Here is a 26,261-nt window from a genome sequence, read left to right as displayed (position 1 = left end):
TAATTTTAGGGATGGCCTTTCTAATATATGTCAGTTAGCACTCCAGAAGAGACCATGTATTGAGGATACGGCTGCCAGCCTCCATGTGGGGCTTGGAAATCTACCAGAATTTCAGTGGAACTTCAGACGTTAGAGATCCATTCCCCTGAATAAAATGGCTGCTTTGGAAGGTGGATTCTATGGCACTATGCCCACTAAGATCCCTCACCCCCAAATCCCCAGGAACTTCCCAACCCAGAGTAGGTAACCCTAAATGAGGGGCCTGTTATTTTCAGCTCCTGCATGTGCAGTCCTTGTCTATTCCACCCATCTGCCAAAAAACAGGTAATATGTCATACTTCAGTGTCTATGTATATGGTGCATTTTTCCACATTTAGCTTCTAGAGACCTAGAAGTTGCGCTGAAACATCACTGTATGTGTGTGTGAGAAACTGGTATCTAATGGGCTCCCTGCACAAAGAAAATCAGCATGCCTGTTAGGAACATGGGACACATGTCCCTAACATACAAGAATTCAGCATGCAATGAATGTTGGATGTTGTGAAGCAAACAAGAAGATGTTATTTAAATTTGACATTTGTCTTCTGTACAATCCCATAAGAGCTGTACCATATCATGAGTAAGCCCTTTATAGTGCATTAGTCAGAGCATGTCTAGTGTTACACCATACAAGTATAAGATCTGTTGAAAAAAATCTCAGAGCTGTTTGAAAAAAGCCAGCGATGTAAACAATGAAAGGAACATATCAGTGTTTAAAAAATAAAGATTTGAAAACAAAGATGACAAGCAGGGGCACTATAAAGATTTACAGAATCATGCATAGTGCAGAAAGTGACCAGAGGAAAGCATTCAATATTTCTCAAAAAATGGAAACATTTGAGTTTACCTAATCAAACTGATAAGCATGGTGATTAAGACAAAGGGAGTTGCTGCCTATATAAATGGTGATAGAAAGTGCTGTTAAGTTGTAGCTGACTTATTTTATTTATTTATTTTTATTTATTTATTGTTTGGACTTTTATACCGCCCCATCCCCGAGGAGCTCTGGGTGGTGTACAACATAAAATATAATTATAAATAAGTTACTAAAACCTTTAAAACAGCGATAACAGTAATAAAAGGCATCCGGCCAACCCCATTTTTAAAATCTTCCCCAGGAGAGGGGGACGGCGAGTCCCATTAGATGATAGGCCCAGATATAAAGAGCCAACTGGGGGGACACCATTTCAGCGGCTGGTCCCTCCAAAGGCCCAGCGGAACAACTCCGTCTTACAAGCCCTGCGGAACTCACTGAGGTCCCGCAGGGCCCGGATAGCCGGAGGAAGGGTGTTCCACCAGGCCGGGGCCAGAACTGTAAAGGCCCTGGCCCACGTGGAGGCCAGCCGCATCATTGAGGGGCCAGGGACCACTAATAAATTGGCCTCCACCGAACGGAGAGGCCGTGCAGGGACATATGATGCGGTCTCGAAGATACGAGGGTCCCAGGCCGCGTAAGGCCTTAAAGGTCAACACCAACACCTTGAAGATGATTCAGAACTCTACCGGGAGCCAATGCAGCAGGCACAGCACAGGCTGGATATGATCTCAAATGGCACTGCCTGTGAGCAACTGCGCCGCTGCATGCTGGACCAGCTTTAGTCTCCGGATCAAACGCAAGGGAAGGCCTGCGTAGAGCGAGTTACAATAGTCTAATCTGGAGGTGACTGTTGCATGGATCACAGTGGCTAGGTCCGCTTGAGAGAGGAAAGGAGCCAGCTGCCAGGCCTGGCGAAGATGGAAAAAAACCACCTGGGTTATATGGGCCACCTGGGTCTCTCTCAATTACCTTCCCCAGGAACGAAAGATTCGAAATGGGGAGGTAATTGGCCAGATCTCTCGGATCTAATGATGGTCTTTTTAAGAGTGGGTGGACCACTGCCTCCTTCAACCCATCCGGGAAGACTCCTTGCTCAAGGGAGCTGTTGATGATACTCAACAGATTGGGTCGTAGCTCCACCCTGCAAGTTTTTACAAGCCAGGAGGGGCATGGATCCAGAGGACAGGTAATAGGTCTAACAGCAACTAAGGTCCTGTCAACAGCAGCTTCGGAGAGCAGGGAAAACTGGGCCAAACAAGGGCCTGAGGACGGCAAGGGAGCCTCCAGTTCACTAATTGTAGCCAACGTGGAGGGAAGATCCTGGTGGAGCGACGCGACCTTATCCGCAAAAAAGCTCATAAAAGCCTCACAGCTGATGCTCAATTGAGAATTTGAGAACCTCTCCGATAGGGAGTTTAAGGACCCAATTATATGAAATAATTGTGCTGGGCGAGAGCTAGCGGATGCGACAGAGGAGGAGAAGAAAACCCTCTTCGCCTCCTTTGTCGCCACCTCATAGGCTTTCATAAACATCCTATAAAATGTTCACGCAGCCTTGTCACGAGATTTCCTCCACACTCGCTGTAGACGTCTAAGCACCCGTTTCATACGCGTAGAGGACGCCGGGGGCAACAACCTCGATGGCATCGGAGAGCCAGGAATTCCAGTCCTCCACCTGCTCATCGAGTGTGCCGGTGGGTTCAGGGCCCCGTAGAGCATTCAGGAAACCAAGTGGATCCATAAGTCTCCGCGGGCGGGCATAAATCGGCCCATCACCTAGACAGGGATGCTGCAGCGAGTCCATCCGGACCTTCAGGGCATAATGGTCGGACCATGGCACTCTGTCAACAGAGGATACGACCAGATTTACCCCCGACCCAAAGACCAAATCCAGCGTATGCCCGGCCTCGTGAGTGGGGCCAGAGTTTACTAAGGAGAGGCCTAGCGTCGCCATGGATGACACCAGCTCCGCAGCCACCGTGCATGAGGCGGCATCGACATGGACGTTGAAGTCACCCAAGACAATAAGTCTGGGGAACCGCAACGCCCAGTCTGACACCACCTCCAGCAGCCACGGCAGGCCGTCTTCCGGGTCGCTAGGCAACCGGTACACCAGAAGAACGGCCAGCCTCTCCAAGGCCAACCACTCGAGGCCGATGCATTCCATGCCGGTGATCTCCGGGATGGGGACCACCCTAAAGGGACTAGATTATGGCCATCATCTCATAGGTAAGAGATGAACAGAAGTGGTTTGCCATAGCCTGTCTCTGTGTAGCAAGCCTGGACTTCCTTGGTGATCTCCTGTCCAAGTACTAACCAAGGCTGACCTTATTTAGCTTCTGAGACCGAATGAGAATGAGTTAGCCTGGGCCATTCAGGTCAAGGCGTCAAATAAATAAACTCAGGCAATTCCCCAGCTGACCACTGGTATGACTCATACAGCTAAATTCTAAGCATGTTTATTTAAAAGCAAGTTCCTATTGGTTCAGTGAGGCATAAATCCAGGTGCTTGGGTCCAGCATTGGACAAAAAAGGAGGAACTCAATATTTTAATGTTTTTGAAATACAGCTCCATATATATATAACTAGCAGTGTACCCGTTCTCCGCTACGCATACTTCATCACAGGCTCTCTATGAATTTCGGGGTGACAGTCAGCATACTTCTTTACAGTCTGTTTGTGAACTTTGAGGTGACATACAGCATATTTCCTCACAGCCTGTCTGTGGACTGATGGGTTTGTTTTCACATTATTTTGCAGCAGCTTCCTGTAGTTGTCTTTTTCTAATGCAATGTGTTATTGCTCTCTTTCACCTGGTGGGCTCCAAAAGATGTCATTTGGAAGCAGCCGTTGTATTTTCGGGATGCAGAAAGGAAGTGTTCTGCCATTGGATGCTGATGGGTGAGAAGGCTGTGAAGAAGTTCAGGGTAGGGTTGAAGGGCAGGGAGCTGGACTGTACCGCCACTGCAGCACAATCCTGGGGACTCATCCCGCCACTTCAGAGCACGACACCAAGCACAGGGTGATCGGAGGCAGAGAGCAATAAACTTGTTTCCACAGTAAGCAATCTGATGTCCATATGCAAAACCCAACAAATGTTTAGTAGTCCAAGGTGATAGTGTGGTTTGTAATCTGTTTTGATAGTATTTGGCTGTAGTGGTGTTGTTAACGTGAGGGGGGTGGAGGAGTACTTTTTCACAGCCTGTCTGTTAACTTCGGGGTGACATTCAGCATACTTTTTTGCCGCCTGTTTGTGAACTTTGGGGTGACATGCAGCATATTTCCTCGCAGCCTGTCTGTGGACTGATGGGTTTGTGTTCAAATAGGTTCACATGCGTTGTGGAGGGCAGTGGTAGAGTCCAGTTGGTGAAGGACGTAAAGCTGGTGGTGTGCAACTGTCACCCTTAGAATATTCATGCAGCATGTCTATGGACTGAGGGATTGGCTTGCCGTTAGAATATTCGCGCAGATGGCCAGAGATGAGCAGTGAAAACAGTAAATGTGTAATAATGCGAATATTTTGAATATTTTGAAAAATCCTTTCTTGGTGAGCACCTAAACCACATAATGAACCAGTGTGCCAAATTTCAACTTTGTCGGTTCGGTGGTTTTTGAGTTCTTTTGATGAGTCAGTGAGTCAGTCAGTGGTATTTCGCGTTTATAGATATAGATACTGAAAAGAAAGTAGTTCATAATTTTATCACTCTTCTACCAGCACTCACCACACTTGCTGCTTGTTCCTTGCTACATCCTTTCACTACTAGTTACCCTTGCTTCTAACATGAAAACCATGGCTAAGTTTCTAGTGGAACCGTAAATTTTCTCAACTTTCAAAAGTGAGGCAGTCCATATTTTATATAGAATGCAACACAGTGTACATAGAAAACAACATTATACTATAGTAGACACATCTGATCTTTTAAGATGTATAATTCTATATTTGTACTGAAGCTGTATTGGAGCTGGCTGAGAGATACATCTTGAATGGTCAAAAACAGTAGAAAAGATGTGGAAGGGATTCAGATAATGGAGGAGATTTAAGTTTTCTTGGTGATTTGTCTTAATATACGGAATGCATCAGTATGTACTGCTGATTAAGAGTAGCAGAAGATACCAAGGCAATGATTGTGTGTAGATCTTAAGGTATAATAAAAACACCTACATGGGGTGTCGGAAAGCCGTCAGACATCTCTTGTGTTTTCCTACCATGCTCCATCCCAGGACATAGCCATCATTACTTCCTGTCACAAGATGCCAATTATCAAAAGACAGGCATCTCACAGGGCCTAGGTGTCCTTCTAAAATCTGAAAAGAAAATGGAAAGGTCATCTTGTTTGCTGTTTAGGTGCCTCCAGCAATCACAGCATCAACCACTATGACTAAAATTTCAAAAATACTGTAATATCTGAAACAGGTAGAAGTGCCTGCTTGCAGGACTTTTGCAGGCATCTGGTTGGCCACAGGATGAAATAGGATGCTAGGCTAGATTCTTCTTATATTACATATTAAATATGGGAATAAGGGTCAGTTCTGTATCCTTCAGTACCTCAGAGGGACAGAGCAAGCACAAGCCACTATGACTATGACAATCCAGGAGCATAATTATTTGGTCTAGTTGTGAACTTTTCAAGAGAATGTCTCAGCATTCAGTCAAGGCAGCTTGGAATCAAGAAATGCATCACAGTTTAATCCTTCTCTCTCCTCCTCCATTCTGCTAAATTTAAAATCTATTGATTTTCGTTCATGTTCCCCAAGCATCCTTTGTAATCTACTCATGCCAAGAGCATGTATCCTTCCCTGATTTTCTGCTGCTGAATTCCAAATAAAAACATGTAACTTACTAGCAGTAAAGCCCATTGTGCGAACAAATACACCAGCCTCTAGAAAACTGATGGTGGGATAGCAGCACCCGCCAAGGGGGCCAACCCCTCCTGCCCATTGGCCCTGCGTCACCAGCTCCCTCCTCATTTTCCTCCTTTTCCCAGATGATCTTTAAAGTGTCACAAAGGTATTTTGATTTTCCACTGAATTAAAGCTCTCAGGTGTAGACTTTCTGATAGTGGAAAGTTCCAAAAGAGGCTGAACTCTGTGAATTTAAAAACTCAAGTGTGGTTTTCACTGAACTAGGAATTCTGAGGAAAACTTGGCAGACTTGTCATTCAGAAAGCATTCTGGGAGTTTCTAGCTAACTTTCCACACTGAATCATTGTATTTTATAAGGAAACTCCTATCTTCATTAGACACTCAGTAAGTTACATTTGTGTATAATTGATTATGAATTTCCAGAAATATAAACTTATTTGTTGTGATAAATCTGTTTTCTTCTTTGGTATTGAGGGTAGACAAAATTATAACTATGTTTTACGAAAGCAGTGGTCAGGGTACCTCAGAAATGCTATCATAATCTTACCTCATGGGTAGTGAAGTTTAAGGAGTGCTAAGCACTTGCAGGCCAATATACAAATATTTTTCTGGCCTCTCTGTGCTTAATACGCATGTCAGGGAAATGTGGTTTAGATGGTATTTCTTTCGTTTTCCGAAAATTCTTATATGCTACCTTCAAGAGGACAGTGGTACTATACTGAATAATATTAAGCCAATATTATTTTCAGTCTGATGCAATTACTTAGGAACCATACCTTGATCAGTTCATACGTTTCAACATGCCACACTTTCACCAGGCCTCTGTCACAGGAACTCACAACATGAACATCATTCATTTTAGCAGCCCAAACAATACCTTTGTGCTTGAAAGTCCTAAGGCATTTTCCAGTCTCTATATCCCACACTGTTGAAAAAAGACAAACATACAAAACAAACAAACAAAAACAAAGTGAAGCCCTTAGTATTAATCACCGATCTGCATATCAGAAAAGACTAAACTGCATATTCAAAAAGGCTGTGTTGTAGCTGTTCACAGATTCCTTCTTCTGCAAAAACATTATTAATCTATTCTTAACTGGCTAAAGGCTGTTTTGAGGGGGTAGGGGGTATGTGTTAAGTGCCCTCAAGTCGCCTCTGACTCATGACAACCTCATGAATCAATGTCATCCGAAATACCCTTGTTAACAGCCTTGATTAGGCCTTGCAAACTGAGGCCATAGCTTTCTTTATACAGTCAATCCACATTTACAGAGTCAACACCACATTTCAAAGGAGTCTACTTTCTTACTGTCAGCTTTCTTCGCTGTACTGCTTTCACAGCTATACATGATAATAGGACATATTATGGCATGAATTGACTTGATCTTGGTAATCATCAGTGACACATCCTTACACTGAAGAAGTTTTTCTAGCTTCTTCATGGCTGCCCTTCCTAGTCTCAATCTCCTTGTAATTGCTTTTTTGCAGTACCCCTTTTGGTTGATGATGGAGCCAAAGAACAGAAAGTCTTCAACAATTTCAGTTTCCTCATCCTCGCTAAAGCTGAGTAATTCTCCAGTAGTTATCATTTTTAAAATTATTTATTTATCAGATGTAATATACCACCCCATCCCCAAAGGGCTCTGGGCGGTGTACAACCAATGAAACAATCACATTCAATTATGATCCATAAAACAAACATTTAAAAATATCAGTTAAAACATAAATAACAACCAGCCCCAACCTCCATCCTAAAATCAGATGATGACAACATAGACAATGGACTCATCGGGCGGGTGGCATAATGTGGGCGAGTCCCCAAGGTGGAATATGGGGTGCGGGGGACAGCTTTGATTTTTAGCTGTAAACTTGCTTTGGCACTTTCTGTTTTAACTTTCAGCAGTAGTCGTTTCAAGTTTTCATTCTTTCCAACCTATCTCAAATTGCTAATGTTTCTCCTCCCACTTTTCACTCCACCTGCATCTAGACCTAATCCATCTTTCCGTATGATATGTTTTGCCTACAGGTTGAAGAGATAGGGAGGTAAAATACATTCTTGTCTAATGCCTTTGCCAATTGGAAACCATTCTGTTTCTCCATACTTTGACCTAACAAACAGCCCAGTGGTGGCGAACCTATGGCATGGGTGCCAGAGGTGGCACTCAGAGCCCTCTCTATGGGCACGCGTGCACAGAGTTCGTCATGTGATAATAGTGTAATAATTTCAGGGAGATTATTAGCATTAAACCTAAGACCTAGTTTTGGGGAGGCAGTGTAGGTAACCCTGTTAAGCGCTGTTAAACCCTACTGATTTTCATGGGAAGAACTAAAGCATGATCCTTTACCTGAGAGTAAGTTTGGTTGCTGGCAATGGGGCTTGCTTCTGAGTAAACCCTCCTAGGGTTGTGATTCACCCGTTGGAAGCGTTGCACAGTTGCTTCAAAGCAAAGCCACCGACTACCACCAAGCTTACTCCCGAGTAACGCGCGCCTTGAAGCCAACTGTTTTTTCTATACTAAAACCTCAGTATTTAGGTTAAATTGCCATGTTGGCACTTTGCGATAAATAAGTGGGTTTTGGGTTGCAGTTTGGGCACTCGGTCTCAAAAAGGTTCGCCATCACTGAGATAGCCTCTTGCCCAGAGTACAGGTTGTACATCAAGACAGTCAGATGATGTGGCACACCTATTTCTTTTAAAACCAGCAATTGTTTTTCGAGATTCTCACAGTCAAAAGCTTTGCTGTAATCTATGAAACACAACTGATTTTCTTCTGAAATTCTCTTGTATCTCCAGTAACCAACATAAATTTGCAATATGATCTCCAGTGTCTCTTTCTTGTCTGAATCCAGCTTGAACATCAGATATATCTTGTTTTGATGAGAGGGGGTGATATAAATATTTATATAACATATTCTTTGCAAAAATCTGCCCTTAAAGACCACTCAGAAACTATAGTTGGAACAGAAAGCTACAGTCAGGCTACTATCATGTACCAAGCAGAATCTGCATATCATTCCCTTTCTGTAGATACTCCATTGGTTACCATCAGTTGCTGGGTTCAATTCAAGGTGGTAGCAATCGCCTACAAAACCCGTAAAGGCGGTGGATGCACATATCTGCAGGTCCACCCCTCCTTTATGTGTTGCTATGACAGCAAAATCAGAGGCTGCCCATTCACACACATTCTGAGGGGGAATCTCGAGCACTGTGGAATAGCCTGCCAGAAATATTTCTGATATTTTGCAAAATGTGTAAAACAGAACTGTGAAGTGCTGTGTGGATTACTGTGAATCCAACAGACTGACAATTAATTATGAAAAAAACAAGGTATTGGTCTCCTCCAGGCGCTTTAAGAAGCTCACATGGGCAATGAAAAGCACCCAAATTGAACAGGTTAAGTGCTATAAATACCTTGGCCTCTCATTCTCCTTTAACCTTTCATGGGCAACCCAGAGGAAGGCCGCTCTCCTAGCTACATCTAATAGTATGTCAGCACTACTACGTTTCTTTTACAGCAGTGGCCACTCCTTTATCCCTCCTGCCCTCAAATTTTTCAATGCCAAAGTCGCCTCGAGACTGCTTTACGGCGTCCCAATTTGGATTCAAGCTATTAACCACTCCTTGAATTCTCTTCAATCCAAATTTTTTCACAAGATAACTAGACTCCCAAATTGTGTGTCCTATGCAGCCCTTTGTCTGGAGTTAGGTCAAAACTCCTTGGAATCAGCCACTTGGCTGAGGACTTTTAGATTCTGGCTGCGAATTCATTTTCTCTCGGACTGTGATTCCCTGGTCCACCGTCTGCTCTCTGACACCCATTCCAACCCCTGGTTTTCCATAATTGAAGAAAAATTGCCTCTATTGGACTGTCAGTGGATTTACTTTGCCCTTTGTCCTATTCAGAAGCTTATAGGAAATTAAAAGGTCAGCTATTGAATAGAGAGTTCTCTACCCTAATCACCGCAGCCAAGAAAACGTGCTCCCCTGTGTATTTTTCTCTCCCATTTGAACGGGGCCACTTGGCATACTACCTGTATTGCTTAATAAACCCTGTTCAAAGGACAGCCATAATGCTCGTCAGGTTTAATGTTATGCCTTCTGCCTTGTTACATGGCAGATTTAATAAGCAAGAAAAGGCTAAAAGATTGTGCCCATGTAATGATGGCTCAGTTGAATCTCTGGCCCACCAATTACTTCACTGTCTCAGATTCAAGGAAATCAGATCCAAGTATGTGAATCTTACTCCTTTACATTTACCAGATCTCCCCGATTTAATTAGATTACACTACTTGTTGGACAACCCTGCTCCTTCTCTCTGTATGATAGTGGCAGACTTTCTCCTGGAAATTACTAAATGCCAGTAGATTTCCTTCGTCCTAACATGTATATCCTGTATTGTGTATGCTTTTTAATCTGTTTTTATTATTGTTGTACTGCTGTCTATGCCAATAAAGGCTTGCTTAAAAAAAAACAGAACTGTGGAAAAAGCAAAGCTGCTGTGCAGTGGTTCATCTCAGAGCTGACTTTCATTAAGGATAAAGTATTTGCTGCACCAATTGTCTTGTTCCATTAAACAGATGTTTGCTTTCATTGTTCCCTCCCCCATGCTACCCATCCCTCCCCTCCCTCCTCCCCCTCCCTTGCATGCCACCCCTCACTCCCTCCCTCTCCCTCCCCTCCTTCGCATGCCACCCCTCACTCCCTCCCCTCCCCTTGCATGCCACCCCTCCCCATGGGTAGGCCATGTCCGTGTCCTATAGCAAGATGAGTTTATCCTGGAACAAAATCATACTGGTGTTTCAAGGGGCAATGAGACTCTTGTTAATTTTCCTGCAACAGATTAATACCCTCCTGGAAGTAGGCTTTACTTGCTCACTTTTTGCAGTGCAGTCTCTCGATCCAGAAACAAATGTGTTATTGTGCAAATCCAAGCACATGATGGTTCCTCTGTGACCATTAAACATTTTCAAACATGCTCCAGTTTGGGTATTCCACATCCTAAACAGCACAGGTGAAGAGAGTGAGAACAAAAACACCCTGAAAGTTAATAAGTTGTTCATGGTTGCCATTCTAAGCATGCTGATGGATCCATTAGGATTTCACTAGTCACTGATTCATAATTCAGAGTCCTGGCGCTTATTTTTTAAAAAAGTAAAAATATATTAAGACACTCAGATACCTTCTTCCATAGAAGCTTGCCTGAATTTGAAAACATACTTCAGAGGCCTTGCTGCATGTGTGACCCTTACAAATACCACCTTCTGTATAATGACACCTTGGTCATAACACATCATCCCTGCCATTGTCTGGTAACTATTCTGTTAAATTTAAGGCACCAGGTTAGATGCTAGTATGGAGAAGTGAAAGGCAGGCAAAAGTCTTGGAGCCTACGGTTCACCCCCACAATCTGCAGCTGATTGGTCATGCTTGAAATCCATTATTTTGGCAGGGACACTAGTCCACAACCATTGTATGTTGTACCCATGGCAGCAACTACTTTGTATCCACCCTGGGTCTGCACTACCAAGCTGCATGGCTTATCAGACGCCAGCAGTGCTATTGGGGAGTGTGCACCTAAGACACTGCAGCCCCTGTGCCAGAACTGCCACTCATACCCTGTGTTTGTCAGAAGAGAGTGGGGACTACCCTTTAAAGTGCCAATAGGTCCCATGCTATGTCAGCTGATCAAAAGAGAAGTCCAGTGATACCACAGAGACCAGTCACAGCCATTCCAGCATGGGTTTCCCTGAAGCAGAGCAGACCCTCACAGACAGATGAAGGGGCAAGACTAAGGAGAAGTCCTTAGATCAAATCATTTGAAGCTTGAGGGTTGGTTGTCATCAATATGCAGATGATACACACATATATCCTTATCCAGATCTCCTGGTGATGAGGAAGAGATCCTAAGCTGCTGCCTGACTGCTGTAATTAAATGGATAGGAGTGAACAAATTGAAACTGAACCTTGGAAAGACAAAAGTAATGCTGGTGGAGAAGGCAGAGACCTGGAAGGACATTATGTTCCCCATTTTCAGTGGGCTTCAGCTGACCCTTGCTTTCCTCCAGTTCATCTTAGCTAAAAAAAATGCCCCTTTTCTTTGAGAAGGCTGATCTGGCAACCTGGATCCATACCCCAGTGACACTAAAATGAAGCTACTGCAATGCACTTTACACATTGGTCTCCCCTCAAAATCAGTTCAGAAACTCCAGTTGGTGCAGAATGCCGCAGCGTGGCTGTTATTGGGAGCTAGTTAGAGCATACATATTATTCCCATTCTGCAGTGCACTCTACTGACTGCCCATCAGTAACAAGGCAATTTAAAGTGTTGGCTATTACATACAAAACCTTGAGAAGAAGGGTGATGGGTTGTGGCTGTAGCTGGTATCCTGTCCTCTGGGTTTTTAGCCTTTTTTGTCGTATAGGTGCCTTTGGGCTATGCCATTATTTTTGATGGCATAACTTTCTGGTTGTTTTCAGGGGTGTTCCCAGGCTAAAGCAGTTTAGAGAGCTGTTTAACCCCTGCCACGCCCCTGGGTCTACTCCCTTTTTATGCCAGCATCACTTCCTGGTGTTGCCACACCTGTGCCTGACCACAGTGCAGTACTGCTGGGATGCTTTGCTGGGACATCTCGGATATGCCAGTGAATCTATGTGATACAGCAGCATAGGGCTTCATCAGCAACCTATGCACTTCCTCCACACCTAGAACTGTTCTCAATCCTTTTAGTAAAATGGGCTCAACCCACAAAATTTGTATTTATCAAAGGGTAACCATTCAATCTAGATCTTGGTGCAGAAATGAAGTTTGCTGTGCTACATTAATCCCTACATTAATTAACTAACAACCCCATTTTCTACAAGTGTGTTTCTGCTCTAAATTTAGGCTGATTCCGCAAGGGCCAAAAACAGCGCTGTGAAAACAGTGTGAAAACAGTATAAACCCTTTTACACCATTTTAAATTCTTTTACACCATTTTCACACCGTTTTCACACTGCTGTTTTTGGCACATGCGGAATCAGCCTTAGATGCAAATGCTAAATAGTCCACCCACAGTCTTTTAGTCAAGGGACAGAATACGCACACAGTTAAATACTCAAACATTCCACAAAAATCAAGGACATAAATTTGCGCTGATTTCAGTGAGATTTTTAATGGACTATGTCCAGGGTATTTACATGCACTGGAAGGACACTTATAGCACCAGCAAAACTTACCTGATACTGAGATCAAAGCTGCCACTTAGAAGTAACTGTTTTTGTTCATTGAAGTATATGGCACGGATCCTACCAGCATGGCCAGAAAGGATAGGGTGAACTTTTTTCACTTTATTCACATCCAGAAACTGAATTTTGCGATCCCCAGAACCAAAGGCCACCAGCTTCCCACCACTGTAGTGGATCACCCTATCTGGATCCACACTGCGAAAAGAAGCAAATGCTGAAGAGACTACCGAATGTATTTATTTACTTCATTTATACCCAGCCTTTCTCCCCAATGGGGATCCAAAGAGACGTACAACATTGTCCTCAATTTTACCCTCACAACAAGCCTGTGAGGAAAATTAGGCTGAAAGTGTGTGACTGGCCCAAGGTCACCAAGCAAGCAGCAGAGTAAGATATGAACCTGGGTCTCTTAGATTTTAGTCCAACCACTACAGCACACTGGCTCTAGCAGCATCACACGAAGGAAAAACTGCAAGCTTTGTTGTGATAAAACATTTGGTCTTTGTTGCCAATTTTGTAGTCTTCCAAGTTTTCAGCTACTGACGGACCTACTAGTGAATCAGCAATATGGGACCTCATTTTTGAAAAAGTAGTCTATTTTAGTTAGAGATTAAAGGTTAGATATTAAAGTTCAGGCATAGATAGGAGCACAGTAAAGGCAAGGGCAGTGGTGGGATCCAAAAATTTTAGTAACAGGTTCCCATGGTGGTGGGATTCAAACTGTGGCGTAGCGCCAATGGGGCTGGGCGGGGCATGATGGGGCGTGGCCGGGCATTCATGGGGTGGGGCATTCCTGGGTGGGGCTGTGGCAAGGACGCAGCCGCTGTGCCGGTCCTTGGGTGGGAAACGAATGCACGCAGGCGCAGGCTGCCACGCACGTCGGTGCACCTCCTGCTAGACTGCTTCAAGTTCTGCGCGCTACTGCTGAGAGGAGGGCATAACTAAGGCAAACATCATGTGGCAAAATCACCAATTAGTAACCCCCTCTCGGCACACACAAATAATTAGTAACCTACTCTCGGGAACCTATGAGAACCTGCTGGATCCCACCCTGGGCAAGGGAGAATCTTTTTAGGCTACACAATATTGGTTGCATGTGCCAGTTATTGGCAAAGCATCTTAAGGGTGAAAAAAATCTCCTTGCACAAAAGGGGTGTGCCTTAAGAATGGCCAGTGAGAGCTAAAGAATGTTGAACATTGCCAGAAAGCAGTTGGGAATTTGCAGCTAGGGAGCTGAGAAGGAAAAGAGTATGCTTGACTGTGTGAAGTTGAGGTGAAGACCAGTTTCAGATAAATTGAAAGAGAAGTCAGTTTGTAATAGAAGATTCCAAACGCTGGCACAGTTCAAAGGAAAGAATAATTTTTTGAAGAATAACTTTCTTCAGCGTTGTGTTCAAACCATAAATAAAAGCTAACTCATTGTTTGTTTAACCTTGTGCATATAATTCCAAATTCTGGCATACCAGTCTTTTATTTTCAGGTTTTTCTTTTATTTTCCTTGTGGGTTGTGTGTCTCAAGGAAAGGAACACACATATCTGCAAAGATCTCAGTCAATATATATTTGACAAGATGAATAAATGGTGGCAGTGTGTGAATGGAATAATGTTTCAGCCCCCAAATCCAATGACTCAGTAAAGTGCTTGAGTGAGGGCCTCTATAAAGAGGACTAGGCTACCCCATCTATGAGTGAGAGCAGACCTTGGAGGTGAAACAATCATGGCTCTCTAGAGATTTTGAAAGAAATAGGAAAGATAGTGATGTGTGATGGCCAGACCTACTTGTAACCCTGAACCTGAGATAGAAAGATGCAGAGGGTGGTAGGCATTCTGTGTGAGTGGAAAGGGGCATCACAAGGAGTCCATGGGGTGCAAAATGACCCATATATTGTGGGAAAGCACATGGGAGAGGAAATAGAGGAAAAATTGGGACCATAAAATTGGACCTAATCTTTACCAAACGTGGGGTTCATGTAACAAGTAACACTAGCAGTTATGCTGGATGTTTAGTCCCTGTATCTTGAAAATGGCCCCTCCAGAGCCCTGAAAAGATTTACAGACTTTAATGTCTGAGTCCCTTGCACTCCATTATAGACTTTGGGGGATCTTTCTGAGACTGGGGGGGGGGGGGGGGCATTTTTTTAAGGTAGAGGCACCACATTTTCAGCATAGCTGCTGATGACTCTCTGTACAAGAACCCCCAAGTTCATTAAAGATTGGCCCAGGGATTCAGTTTTGTGGCCACACTTTCCCTCCATTTGGAAGCGCATAAAATTGGACACACACACACCCCCACTCAATCTGTACCAAACTTGAGGGTTCTTGTAACAAAATTCAAGAGACAAAAAATGTGAGGCCTCTCCCTTAAAAAACAGTTTCTCTTAGCCTTGGAAAGATTTCTCATAACCTCTAATGTAACCTTTTTTTTCAGATTCCTGGAAAAAAAGCATACTAATATGGATATTCGGGAAAATCCTGAAAATTTCTGGGTCCAATATGTCTGAATCCAAATTTTCCCAATTTATTTTTACACCCCTAGAGACAATTGGCTCATTTCTAGTAAAAACTTGCTCTGCCATATACATACCTTCCCATTAGAGAACGTATATTGTAGCTGCTACAGAAAACATTCCTCTCTTCCAGCATGACAGTATTCGTTAGCTGGCTATGATAACCTTTTTGCATGTATACAGACTCCTTGTATACAGACTCCTTGGGACCAAGGAAAAAATGAGTGTTGATAAGAACAAGAATGACACACAATGAACTATATGTCTTCCTACTTGACCTGGCAAAAGGCTTCATCCTCCCTAGGGTTATCATGTGCCACTGGAGGTAGAAGATCACCCACCCCAGTTGACTTTGCCTGCTGGCACTCCAGGAACTGTTGGGAGAATGAAAAACTTGCAGGAAAGCCAGGAAGTGATGTCAGTTCTTTGTAGGGATTGCCAAAAACTATATGGTTTTACCACAAAGTTTCCAGAGGTTCCCATGGAGGTGTCCTGGCTTCTAGGTTTTCCCCAGAAGTGATGTCACAGCTTTGTTGATGGCTGCCTCCTACATCCCTATCTGGGCTCCTGCTGGTTGTCTGGCCTGGCAGCCATAGTCCTCCCACCTCAAGAAAACGTAAGGACAGAACAAGAGTCTTCCTGGATCAGACCAGTGGTCCATCTAGTTCAATGTCTTGTTTCACACAGTGACCAACCAGTTGCTCTGGTCAGCCAACAGACAAAGCATAGAAGACAAGGCCTTCCCCCGATGCCTCCTGTACTCTTTCAACATAAAGAACAAGGTGAGGTTCTGTTTCCATAGGTGAAAGTGCAGTAGCGTGTTTCCACTGTTGCAAATAGTGCCAATTTTCTGCTCATGTCAAAGAACAGTATTTAAGTGCCGCTTTTGTAAAAAAAAAAATCCCAGTATGCCCTGCATTGTTAAACATTGATCTTTGTAAAAAAAAAAAAAAAAAGATCATGTATATTGCCCAAATGACTATTAGCAAGACTTTTCTTTTTGTAAAGTTGTGTCCACCATTAAGAAAAAAAAAGGGAAGTCTTGGTAATAGCCATCCGGGGCAATATAGATGATCATTTTACATAGATCGATGTTTAACAGTGCAGGGCATACTGTTTTTTAAAAAGCAGCACCTAAATCTGGTTCTCTAACATGAACAGAAAACTGGAAGGGGACGGGCACGGCAGGCACTAGGACTTGGTGGAGCATTCAACATGAAGAAGACCCAGAAAGATGTGGTGGATTTATCCACAGATCTCCCTGGTTCTTTATGTTGAAAAGGGTATAGCACTGGTATTATCTATCTATTTATTATTTACTTCATTCAAACCCCAAACCCCATCTTTCTCCCCAATAAGGTCTCAGAGTGTCTGAGATTTGCTGCTTCTGAATTATAGAAGTTCCCTTTCATCACCATGGCTAGTAGCCATTGATGGATCTATCTCTCCATAAATCCGTCTACCCCCAAGCTCTTCTGAATGAAGCACAATTCAGTCAGCATGCAGGGTCTGCTGGGAGCCAGTAGGTCAAAATAGTCACAAAATAGCCTCAAAAAACTTGAGCTATTTTCCCTTTGTTATGAGAATGGAAGAAGCATAACTTGAAGCAAGTACAGCTCCCCCTTCCCAAGCTTAAGCGATAGTTTTCTTCTGGGAAATATCCACAGAGACACAGCCATCCAGGGCAGAAAATGAAACAAAGGCCAGAGTTTCCCACCACCTGCTCAATTCCAGTATCCCACAATCCCATCAAGCACCTGAGGCTGCAGCTTGTCTTTGGGTCCTGTCACTGGGATAATTTCCCCAGCTTTGTTTATTTGAGGAATGGCAACCTTGACTACTTTGGCAAAGCTAGGAATTGCTCCTTTGGGACACGATCCCTGCAACAAACGAAAGAGATTAGGATGAGAGAGAATGACAGGTCCCCAGAAACTCAGTGAACTTTGTGGTAGTGCAAGAATTACAATTTCTGTCTCCCCAGTTCCACTTCAACACTCTAGCTTGCATACATAGTGGCCCCGCTTGAATTATGTCTCTACACGACGGGCTACTACAAAAACTTAAATATGAACCAGAGCTTTTTAGAAGCTTATGCAATCTGTTTTGTTTATTTGCGTGGGTGTGAGGAAAGAAGCTTTAATCAGGAACACCTTGGAAGAATTACAATTATTTCCTCTTTCTTGCGGCATGGATGAAAATCAGAAAGGTTGTGCTGGCCTTGATCTGGGCTCTGTTGGCTCCCCTGCTCTGGAGTTGCTGGTGGAGTTTACTGGCTTTTCCAGCCTCTACATAAAGAAATAAGTATTCTTTTTCCTGACAGTTCAACCCACTGTGACATACATTACAACAGGTGCTTGGCCTCATGCTTCTGTTCCTTTTGGCTTCAGCATAAGAAGACAGAGTCATTCTAAGTGACTGCTAGGGGTTTTGGGTTATGCCAGCCTGCGCCACCTGAAGCTTCAAATCCAACAAAATAGCAAAAAAGCAGTTGAGCTATAAAACACGCCTTGTGAAAAAGTGCGATTCCACAGAACTTACCGTGTTGCCTTTAAATTACCCTCTTTTGAGAGTCATTTTTTAAAAAGTTTTTTAGTTTTTAATTGCATGCATTTGGTATTTAAATAACTTGTGATACAGCGCTCATAAATTCATATAAATATTGGGCACGTCTGTCCCAAGTGGCAAACATGGAGTAGACGGAGTTTCTCCAGCTGCTGTATGGTAACCATGAAAAATGGAAAAGGTCAGTGCAGTACCTGAAAGAAGAGAGTCTCATTTTGTAGAGCATGATGAGTTGTCATGTCCTTTCTAATCTCTTTGACCAGGAAGGCCCAGTGTGAACTCACATGGGAACAACAGGTAAGGGACTTTGAGTCCAGCATTCCTAGATGATAACAAGGAAAAAAACTTGCTCATTCATTGAAACAAAAGGGAAGCATTGGAGAGCTGCCATATGGAAGGAGATCCTTACTGAAAATGTGTTTGGACAGCTGGATAGGCAGGCAGCGAATGAAGTCTATGCATATGACAACCTTCTGGGGAGAAGGAGGCCAACTAGTGACATCCAATGAAACCAACCAGTCACTGTTTTCATCCTCACTCTCAGGTGCATCTCCAGATGATAGATCAGAGTCTTTTGACCAAACCCTTTTCACCCGTGGACGGCCTATGGTAAGGAGAAGAAAGTCAGTAGATCATTAAGAGATGGCTATAAGAAGAGCTGAGCTTTTGTTCCCAAAGGAGAAGCAGCAGCTCCTCAAGAATCCACATAGTTGGAAAGGGATCATGTTGATGAATCTATCCTCTGCCTTGAAGCTTGATAAACTTATCAGAAGGCATGGGTTCCAATTTTGTACAGTTTAAAGCTCTGTTTTTAATTCCACTGTCTCACCACATGTTCCTGTTCTTGTTGACACACCTCTGCTCTACCACTGCAATGTCTTATACTGGGGTGGCCAACCTATGGCACTCCAGATGTTCATGGACTACAATTCCCATCAGCCCCTGCCAGCATGGCTAATTGGGAATTGTGGTCCATAAACATCTGGAGTGCCATAGGTTGGCCACCCCTGTCCTAGACATTCCACAAGGTACTTGGCAAAAGCAAAGCGTGTGGTAACCGTGCTGGACATGGACCTAAGACATGGACTCACTGAGTAGCATTAGGCAAGGAATGGTCACTCTGCCTTGTTTCTGAATGTGGGAAACAAGGCTTTCTATTAGTTTATTCGATTGCACTTTGTCATTTTTGATTAACCTTAAATGAATAAAACAGTGGTAAAATTAATGTTGGAGACGTGGAATGTATGGTGTAGCCCAGTGATGGCGAACCTATTCGAGACCGAGTGCCCAAACTGCAACCCAAAACCCACTTATTTATCACAAAGTGCCAACATTGCAATTAACCTGAATACTGAGGTTTTCGTTTAGAAAAAATGGTTGGCTCAGAGGCATGCGTTACTCAGGAGTAAGCTTGGTGGTAGTTGTTGGCTTTGCTTTGAAGCAACCATGCAGCTCTTCGAACAGGTGAATCATGACCCTAGAAGGGTTTACTCAGAAGCAAGCCCCATTGCCAGCAACTGAGCTTACTCCCAGGTAAAGGATTGTGCTTTAGTTCTTTGCATGAAAATCGGTGGGGTTTAACAGTGCTTAACAGGGTTACCTATACTGCTTCCCCAAAACTAGGTATTAGGTTTAATGCTAATAATCAAGCCCAGCGGCCCAGGCCAGCCTAGATGTGTGTGTGGGAGGGTGATTCCCACCCCCACATGATGAACTCTGTTTGCGCGTGCCCACATAGAGGGCTCGGAGTACCACCTCTGGCACCCGTGCCATAGGTTCGCCATCACTGGTGTAGCCTGATCTCATTAGATCTTGTGAAGCTAAATAGGACCAGTACTTGGATGAGAGACTACTAAGGAAGACTTCACCCAGGAAGGCAATGGCAAATCACCTCTCTTTCTCACTTGCCATGAAAGCCTCTTGCCGATGTCACCATACGTTGATTACGACTTCATGGCACTTTCATGCATAACATAAATGTTATGAACTTTTAAATCTACTTATTTGCTGCGGTTGTTTCTCTTTTTGATGAAGCTTTTATACTTTTCTTTATGCTTTCATCTGCCATTCTAGCCATTGTTAGAATGAGTGCTGCTATTTTAAAAGAAGATTGTGTGTGTGTGTCCGTGTGTGTTGATAATTTTACTGTTTAAACATTTCAGTTTTGATCCACTGAAGCATCAATGGAAGCTGCCTTTCATCCCTCTCACGTCCCCAAACAACTTCTGAGATCTCCCAAATCTGATGTGAAAGATGTGAGATCAATATGAACACAACTGCTGGGCAGCATAGAGTACTGCAGTGAAGGAGGGGAGCCAGCCAGAATTGTCTCCAACTTGGTTTTGTGTTAGTGATATCTGGTTTGCCAATGGAAACTCCATTGGCAGAAAATGAAATCCATTTCCCCCTTTTCCACTTGCAGGCACTAGGATCTGCAACTTTTTGTACATACAGGCCCTGAGACCTCCAACATCAGCTTGTCTTTGGGGGGGGGGTGTTGAGAGAAGGGGGAGGCAGGGCTACAAACCCCCAAGTACGGGTAGGGGATCCCCCTCCCTACCAAATGGTACCATTTCATGGGAAACCCAGAAGGGGCATAAGTCCTCTCTAGGAACTGCTGGAAACTTATCATTTTACCATAGAGTTTTGACCAATTCAGGGAGAGGTGTGATATCCAGGAAACCCCAAAACTGACATCATTTCATCACCTACTACTCTTGCACTTCACTGCAACTAATCCTTTGTAATTGTCCTTGTGCCCCTGCAATCTTCTAGTTGCCGCTTCTAGTCTTCCTCCCTTTGAAGATGCCCCACAAGGTGGCCCAAGAGCCTGTTCCTTATCTATAATAGTTGCCATCTTGAGGAATGGGCTTCCTGAGGAAATGGGAGTGCTACCCTCAGAAGTTCTCAAGAAAGTGCTGTCAGGCCATTTTATTTGCAGGGGCTTTTAATTGGGTTAAAGTTGCAGGATTTTCTTGTGGAAAGGAGTTGATGGGGTTTTATTGCATTTTGTATGTTTTTAATCTTGGACTTGTAAATTGCTTTGAGCCACAAGGGAAAGGTGGGGCAGGAATGATTCAGCCAACGAAAAATCAATATATGCTGCCAGCTGCTTTGGCAGAGAGTGCAAAGTAACAACAATTTAGAGAAACAACTTATAACAATGAACTGATTTACACAGTGACCATACAGTGTTTTCCAATTAGGAATTTGCATGTTTGAAAGGGCCCAATGTAAACAAATAATACCAAGTAGGCTGGTCTTCTCTGAAGAAACACAACTTCCGAACGTTGAGGCACTACCAGTAGTGTGCGATGGAAGAAAATTCAGACCTCGGGAGCCAGATTTCTGCAGCTCTTTCACATGAGGTGGTTCTTCTTTGGCTTTGCCCTCATCTTGCAAAAGATATTTTGCAGGGATGAAAAGAGGAAATGTTAAATAAAAGCACAGTAACTTTTTTCTAGAGTTGCCAACTTCCAGGTGGTAGTTAGAGAATACAACTGATCTCTAGACCACAGAGATCAACTCATCTGTAGAAAATGGCCACTTCGGAAGGTGGATTGTATGGCATCAAACCCCATTGAACTCCCTCTCTAATTCTGCCCTCCTCACGCTGCATCCCAAAATCTCCAGGTATTTGCCAACCCTGATTGGCAACCTTATTTCCCCCCATAAAATTGGCCCACATAAAAAGAAAGTCTGCCTAACAGTTCTGCATTTACTTCCTTCTGCACAATCAGGATATTTGAGTTTCAGACATATCAGAATGAATTAGTCTGAGTCCTGTTCATTGCTGGTATAATGTCATGTGCATTTGTGGCTCCACAGTTATGTTATGTGTTTTTCAGCAGGTTATTCCACTCCAGTATTTACAGTGCCCTAAAGTAGCTTCGTCCATCACAGAATTACTGAATTGGCATAATCAAATGTGAAACTTAGAGCCCCATCCAAAGGGTGCAGGGAGTCCACTAATGGTAGCAGCACAGCGGCCATGCTGGCAGATTCACCCTTTCCAAGGGACTTGTCCCAGTGGAGGGGCGAAACTGCTGACAGTGGTCTGTACACCACAAAATTTACCTGTCTTCAGACTGTGATCTATTGAGATCCCTAAATCGAAATTCCACTGCCCAGTCCAGCCTCATCATTACTGTGCACTTCATACTATGACCCTTCATGCTGCAGTTATAGGTTTAGTTCACACATAGCCCCACATTTTAGCTGTACATCAAAGCCATAGCATGGAAGTGAACTGTGGGTTCATGCTGTCCATCATGAGCAAAGTCTTAAGAGCTGTCCAGTGTATCCCATCCACACTTTTGTCACAGAAGATAATTTATGTGAATAAGACATACACGTATGTATGAGCCTGAACTCATATTGGAACCTCTATGAGCTATGAAAAAAGGAGAGCACTTCCCTGGATCTCAAACATACTGTGTCCTTGTGAGCAGTACAAGCTGGGACAAACCTCAGAAGCATATCCGATAGTCCTGGATCACAAATGAAGGGCTTTGCCTATCTATCACATCAAAATGCTGCAAGCAATTCAGCAGAATTTTTTTTAATCATACAGACTTAACATTACTGTTCTCTGGAGTTAATGAAATCACATCACCCATTTAAGTTCACTGACTCAATAAAATTGCCCAAATTATAACTAAGTACATTGAAAAAGTTTTTTTTTTCTGAACAAAGTAAGACTTACTTCCGAACAAACCTGCTTAGGATTTCTAAGTGACCTGTTACTAAACACCTTACTCTGCAATTAAATTTAGGAATGCAAGTAGGGCAACAAATTTCTGACCAGAAAACTGCCATCATAAAGAAAGCCACATTGCTTCTTCCATTTACTACTTTGTTGCCTGTTTTAAGTGCCAAAAATAGTACCTCCACCCCCACCCCCCTCACTTTGCACTGTTACCAATTTTCAAAGATTTGGAGGAGATCTTCACATCTTTGGTCAAGAGGACACGGACCAGGCTGGCAGCCATAAACAGCAACTGTGAGTTGCACATCTGCAGCATAAGCAGCGTGTAGTTTGCTTTGGTCCAGAAACTGGCATTTAAGAACCACTTCCAGAGGTCTGACATGGACTTCTTCAGGGTCTGTGGATTCAGTGCCCGATCCATGGTAGATGGAGCCAGGAAGCTGGAAGGGACAGAAGAATGGCTGCAAATGAAGTCCTTGTTATAGACAGACTTCAAGAAGTTCCAAGTATACTTCAGCAGGTCCTGATTTCTGGATCTTTTAATGATTCCAATTACAAATTGTCTCTGAGTAATAGAGCTGGCTCTCATAAACCATTCTTGGGTAGCAAAAATCTTCCAGGACAAAATGCAAGATTTGCAGCTATGGCAAACGGGCACCAAATCAGTTCGCTTCTCACACCGTAGGTCAGGAGTGTAGTCTATTTTATATTCCAAGAGGTCTGGTAGGGAGCCCTCAGGAATCTTCATGGTGCCACTCCTATTTTAGGAGAAAAAAGGTCAGTGAAAGACAGAGCTCCCTTTTCACACTTTCAATTGTAAATCTCCTTCTAGAGAACAGACCAGGGTATGTAACTGTAACCCTTCTGTTTGTAGAACTCTCTCTCTTTTCAAAACTCCTAGGAGATACTGTTGCTACTGTAATTCTCCTACAATATGCACAAGAGCAAAACAGTTGCTACCATGATGTATTGCTTCTAATAGACTAACAGCAAAATTCTAAACCGTAGATTTAGGATTGCTCTGGAAAAGTTTTCTTTCTGCACCAAGGTTTGAACGAAAATGCTAGGTAAATATCAAATATCCCTGTAGTTTAAAACAATTATAACTGCTTGGGAAGATTGTATATTTCTGTTTTTTTGGGTGGGTGGGTGGGAATTGAAAGGTAACGTAGGGTTGCCAGTTCTGCCTTGAAAAAATCCTGGAGATGCTGTAGGTGGAATCTGTGGAGGGTGGGGTTTTGAGAGAAAAGGGACCTCAGTGGGATATAATTCCATGCATTTGCCACCTAGTGGCCTGATCTTTGTGGTCTGAAGATCAGTTAGAATTCCAGGAGATCCCCAGACTTCACCTGGAGATTACAAAAAAGAAAAAGAACAATTGTCCTTTTTCCTACTTGAAGATTGGCAACCCTATGTTTGTACGTGCTTTTACTCAGATCACTTTGTAATTGTATATTCCGGTACACAAAGCTTTGGAGAATAAATAGCCCTTAACTATCTATCTGAATTTATCTCTAATTCTGAGAAGAATGCTTATGATTGTGTATATTCTTCAAATATGAACGAAATGAAAATGCCTTTGTTGAGACATGCAATGAACAAAATGGAGATGGATTTAGGGGGACATATTTTCAGCTGTGCAATCAGAATGTAAATCAAATGCACAAAATCTGGTGTAACTTTCTTGCAAGACACTAATTTATATGTTCAGTTCTTGCCACCTAGTGGCCTAGTTTAATCATTGCTGGAGAATATCACTGGGCATGCCAAAGAGTCTCTGTGGCCCTTTCCCCACTTACCCTTTTCCGAGGGCAATCCCCAGCGCGCGGCATCCCTGGCGCGCGCCCCTGCGTCATCAAAAGGCACCCTTTGAAAGAGCGCCAGGAATGCCTCGCGCTGAGGGGCGCGACAGCAGCAGCATCGGGGCGGCTGCGCTGTCGCCGCCCCTCTCAGTGGGGAGTGCCGAGGGACCCCGCGCTACTCTCCTCGAGTAGCGCGGGGCTTAAGGTAAGTGGGGAAAGGGCCTGTGTGTGGTTGTTCCAGTTTCCAAGCTTGGATGAGGCCTTATGATGTACATCAGCAATAAATATAGTTATGCCCACTTTGCTTGACTGATTTGGATCTCCTGTATTACCCAAGTGATATTTCATCAGGGCAAATTGGCCATAAGGAAAAGTCCCCAAGCTGGGGTTGCCAACTCCAGGTTGAGAAATTCCTGGAGATTTGGGGGTGGAGCAGAGGTGGGATCCAACCAGTTCTCACCACTTCTCTAGAAGTGGTTACTAATTTTTTCTGAGTGCCAAGAAGGGGTTACTAAAGCAACCTCCCTGCCCAATAGGGACTGGAGGTGCGTGTGTGCGGGGGCTCCACTGTTTGAATCCCACCACCATCAGAACCTGTTATTAAAAATTTTGGATCCCACCACTGGGGTGGAGCCTTGGGAAGGTGGAGATTGGGAAGGAGAGATATCATAGCAGGTTATAATGCCATATAGCCTACCCCCACCTCAAGTTTGACCATTCTATTCCTCCCCCTGCCACTCTGGCCCCAGGCAAGTCCTATCTTCTGTGGGGTGACAAAATGCAAAGCAAGTCTCATTTTTTCTGGTGTGGGATGACCACATCAAATTAAGCCTCCCCTCACCTTGTGAAGGGTGGCCCTGTGTGAAATATCTCCCCTCAACTTTAATGGCTTTGTGTAACATGAGGAGAAAATTGCTAACATCCAGTGCTGTCTGGAGATCTGGAATTACAGTTGATCTCCAGACTGCAGGGATCAATTCCCCTAGAGAAGATAGGTCATTTGGAGGGTGAACTGTGTGGCATTATACCCCGATTAAATCCCTCCCTCAACTTTGCCATCCTCAAGCTACACCACTGTATCTCTAGGAATTTCTCAACCTGGAGCTAACAACCCGCCTTGTTTCCTCTCATGCGCAGCAGCCTGAACTCTGAGCAACCAGCTCTGCCTGGATTCAGTTTTAGTTTCTTCTGCCTAAGCCAGATAACTATGGCCAGAAAAACTCCAGTTCAAAACCAAGACTGGCATATCTGTAGGCACAGATATCAAAATACAGAGCTGGATGTCATCTGCATACTGATTCATTTACTAATAATATGTCAGTTTGTTTTAAAGTGCCTCAAGATTGCTGTTGCTTGATGATTCAATAAACTATCATATCAATTAGTTCCCCAGGCAGAACTCTTCCCGTTACAAGTTGCTGCTGCAGCTGGAACCTCAGGGGAGGAATCAATAATAAGATCAACAGGATAAAAAGGCGGGAATATCACAAACAGCATTTGTTGACCAATGAATAAATGGGATTAAGGACAGAGAAATACATACACTGCCGGGTGTTCATTGTTTGTTTCAACAGTAATGAAAAAGTCCAGCAAATATTTACCTGACCCTCCTTTCCTCAGCTCTGAGAAGGTTTACTTCAGGGTTTGGTCATTTCTATTCAAGAAAAGGGAAAAGGGGAAATTGATCAAGGAGAAATTTTGGTGGGTTTCCTCCAGCTGATATCCCTATGAAACTCAA

The 26,261-nt window shown here is 43.6% G+C and overlaps 1 protein-coding gene across 1 annotated transcript in view; it reads right to left on the bottom strand.

The window, feature by feature from the left end:
- FBXW10B (F-box and WD repeat domain containing 10B) overlaps positions 1-23,565 on the bottom strand; it is a 39,473-nt gene extending 15,908 nt beyond the window's left edge. Inside the window, exons 1-10 of the mRNA XM_048487401.1 lie at positions 22,935-23,565; positions 21,262-21,408; positions 18,423-18,617; positions 18,208-18,335; positions 17,209-17,331; positions 15,529-15,653; positions 12,936-13,139; positions 10,597-10,718; positions 6,496-6,644; positions 5,019-5,161 (exon numbers count right to left, since the gene is read on the bottom strand). Of these exons, the coding sequence (XP_048343358.1) occupies positions 5,019-5,161; positions 6,496-6,644; positions 10,597-10,718; positions 12,936-13,139; positions 15,529-15,653; positions 17,209-17,331; positions 18,208-18,335; positions 18,423-18,617; positions 21,262-21,408; positions 22,935-23,469 (1,871 nt within the window). The 5' untranslated portion in view covers positions 23,470-23,565. The remainder of the gene's footprint in view (positions 1-5,018; positions 5,162-6,495; positions 6,645-10,596; positions 10,719-12,935; positions 13,140-15,528; positions 15,654-17,208; positions 17,332-18,207; positions 18,336-18,422; positions 18,618-21,261; positions 21,409-22,934) is intronic.
- Positions 23,566-26,261: the final 2,696 nt, after the last annotated feature.

Source organism: Sphaerodactylus townsendi, linkage group LG03 (assembly GCF_021028975.2).
Source record: "Sphaerodactylus townsendi isolate TG3544 linkage group LG03, MPM_Stown_v2.3, whole genome shotgun sequence".
Classification (NCBI taxonomy): Eukaryota; Metazoa; Chordata; class Lepidosauria; order Squamata; family Sphaerodactylidae; genus Sphaerodactylus; species Sphaerodactylus townsendi.
Note: the sequence above shows the minus strand (reverse complement) of the source record. Positions and strands in the feature narration are given on the sequence as shown.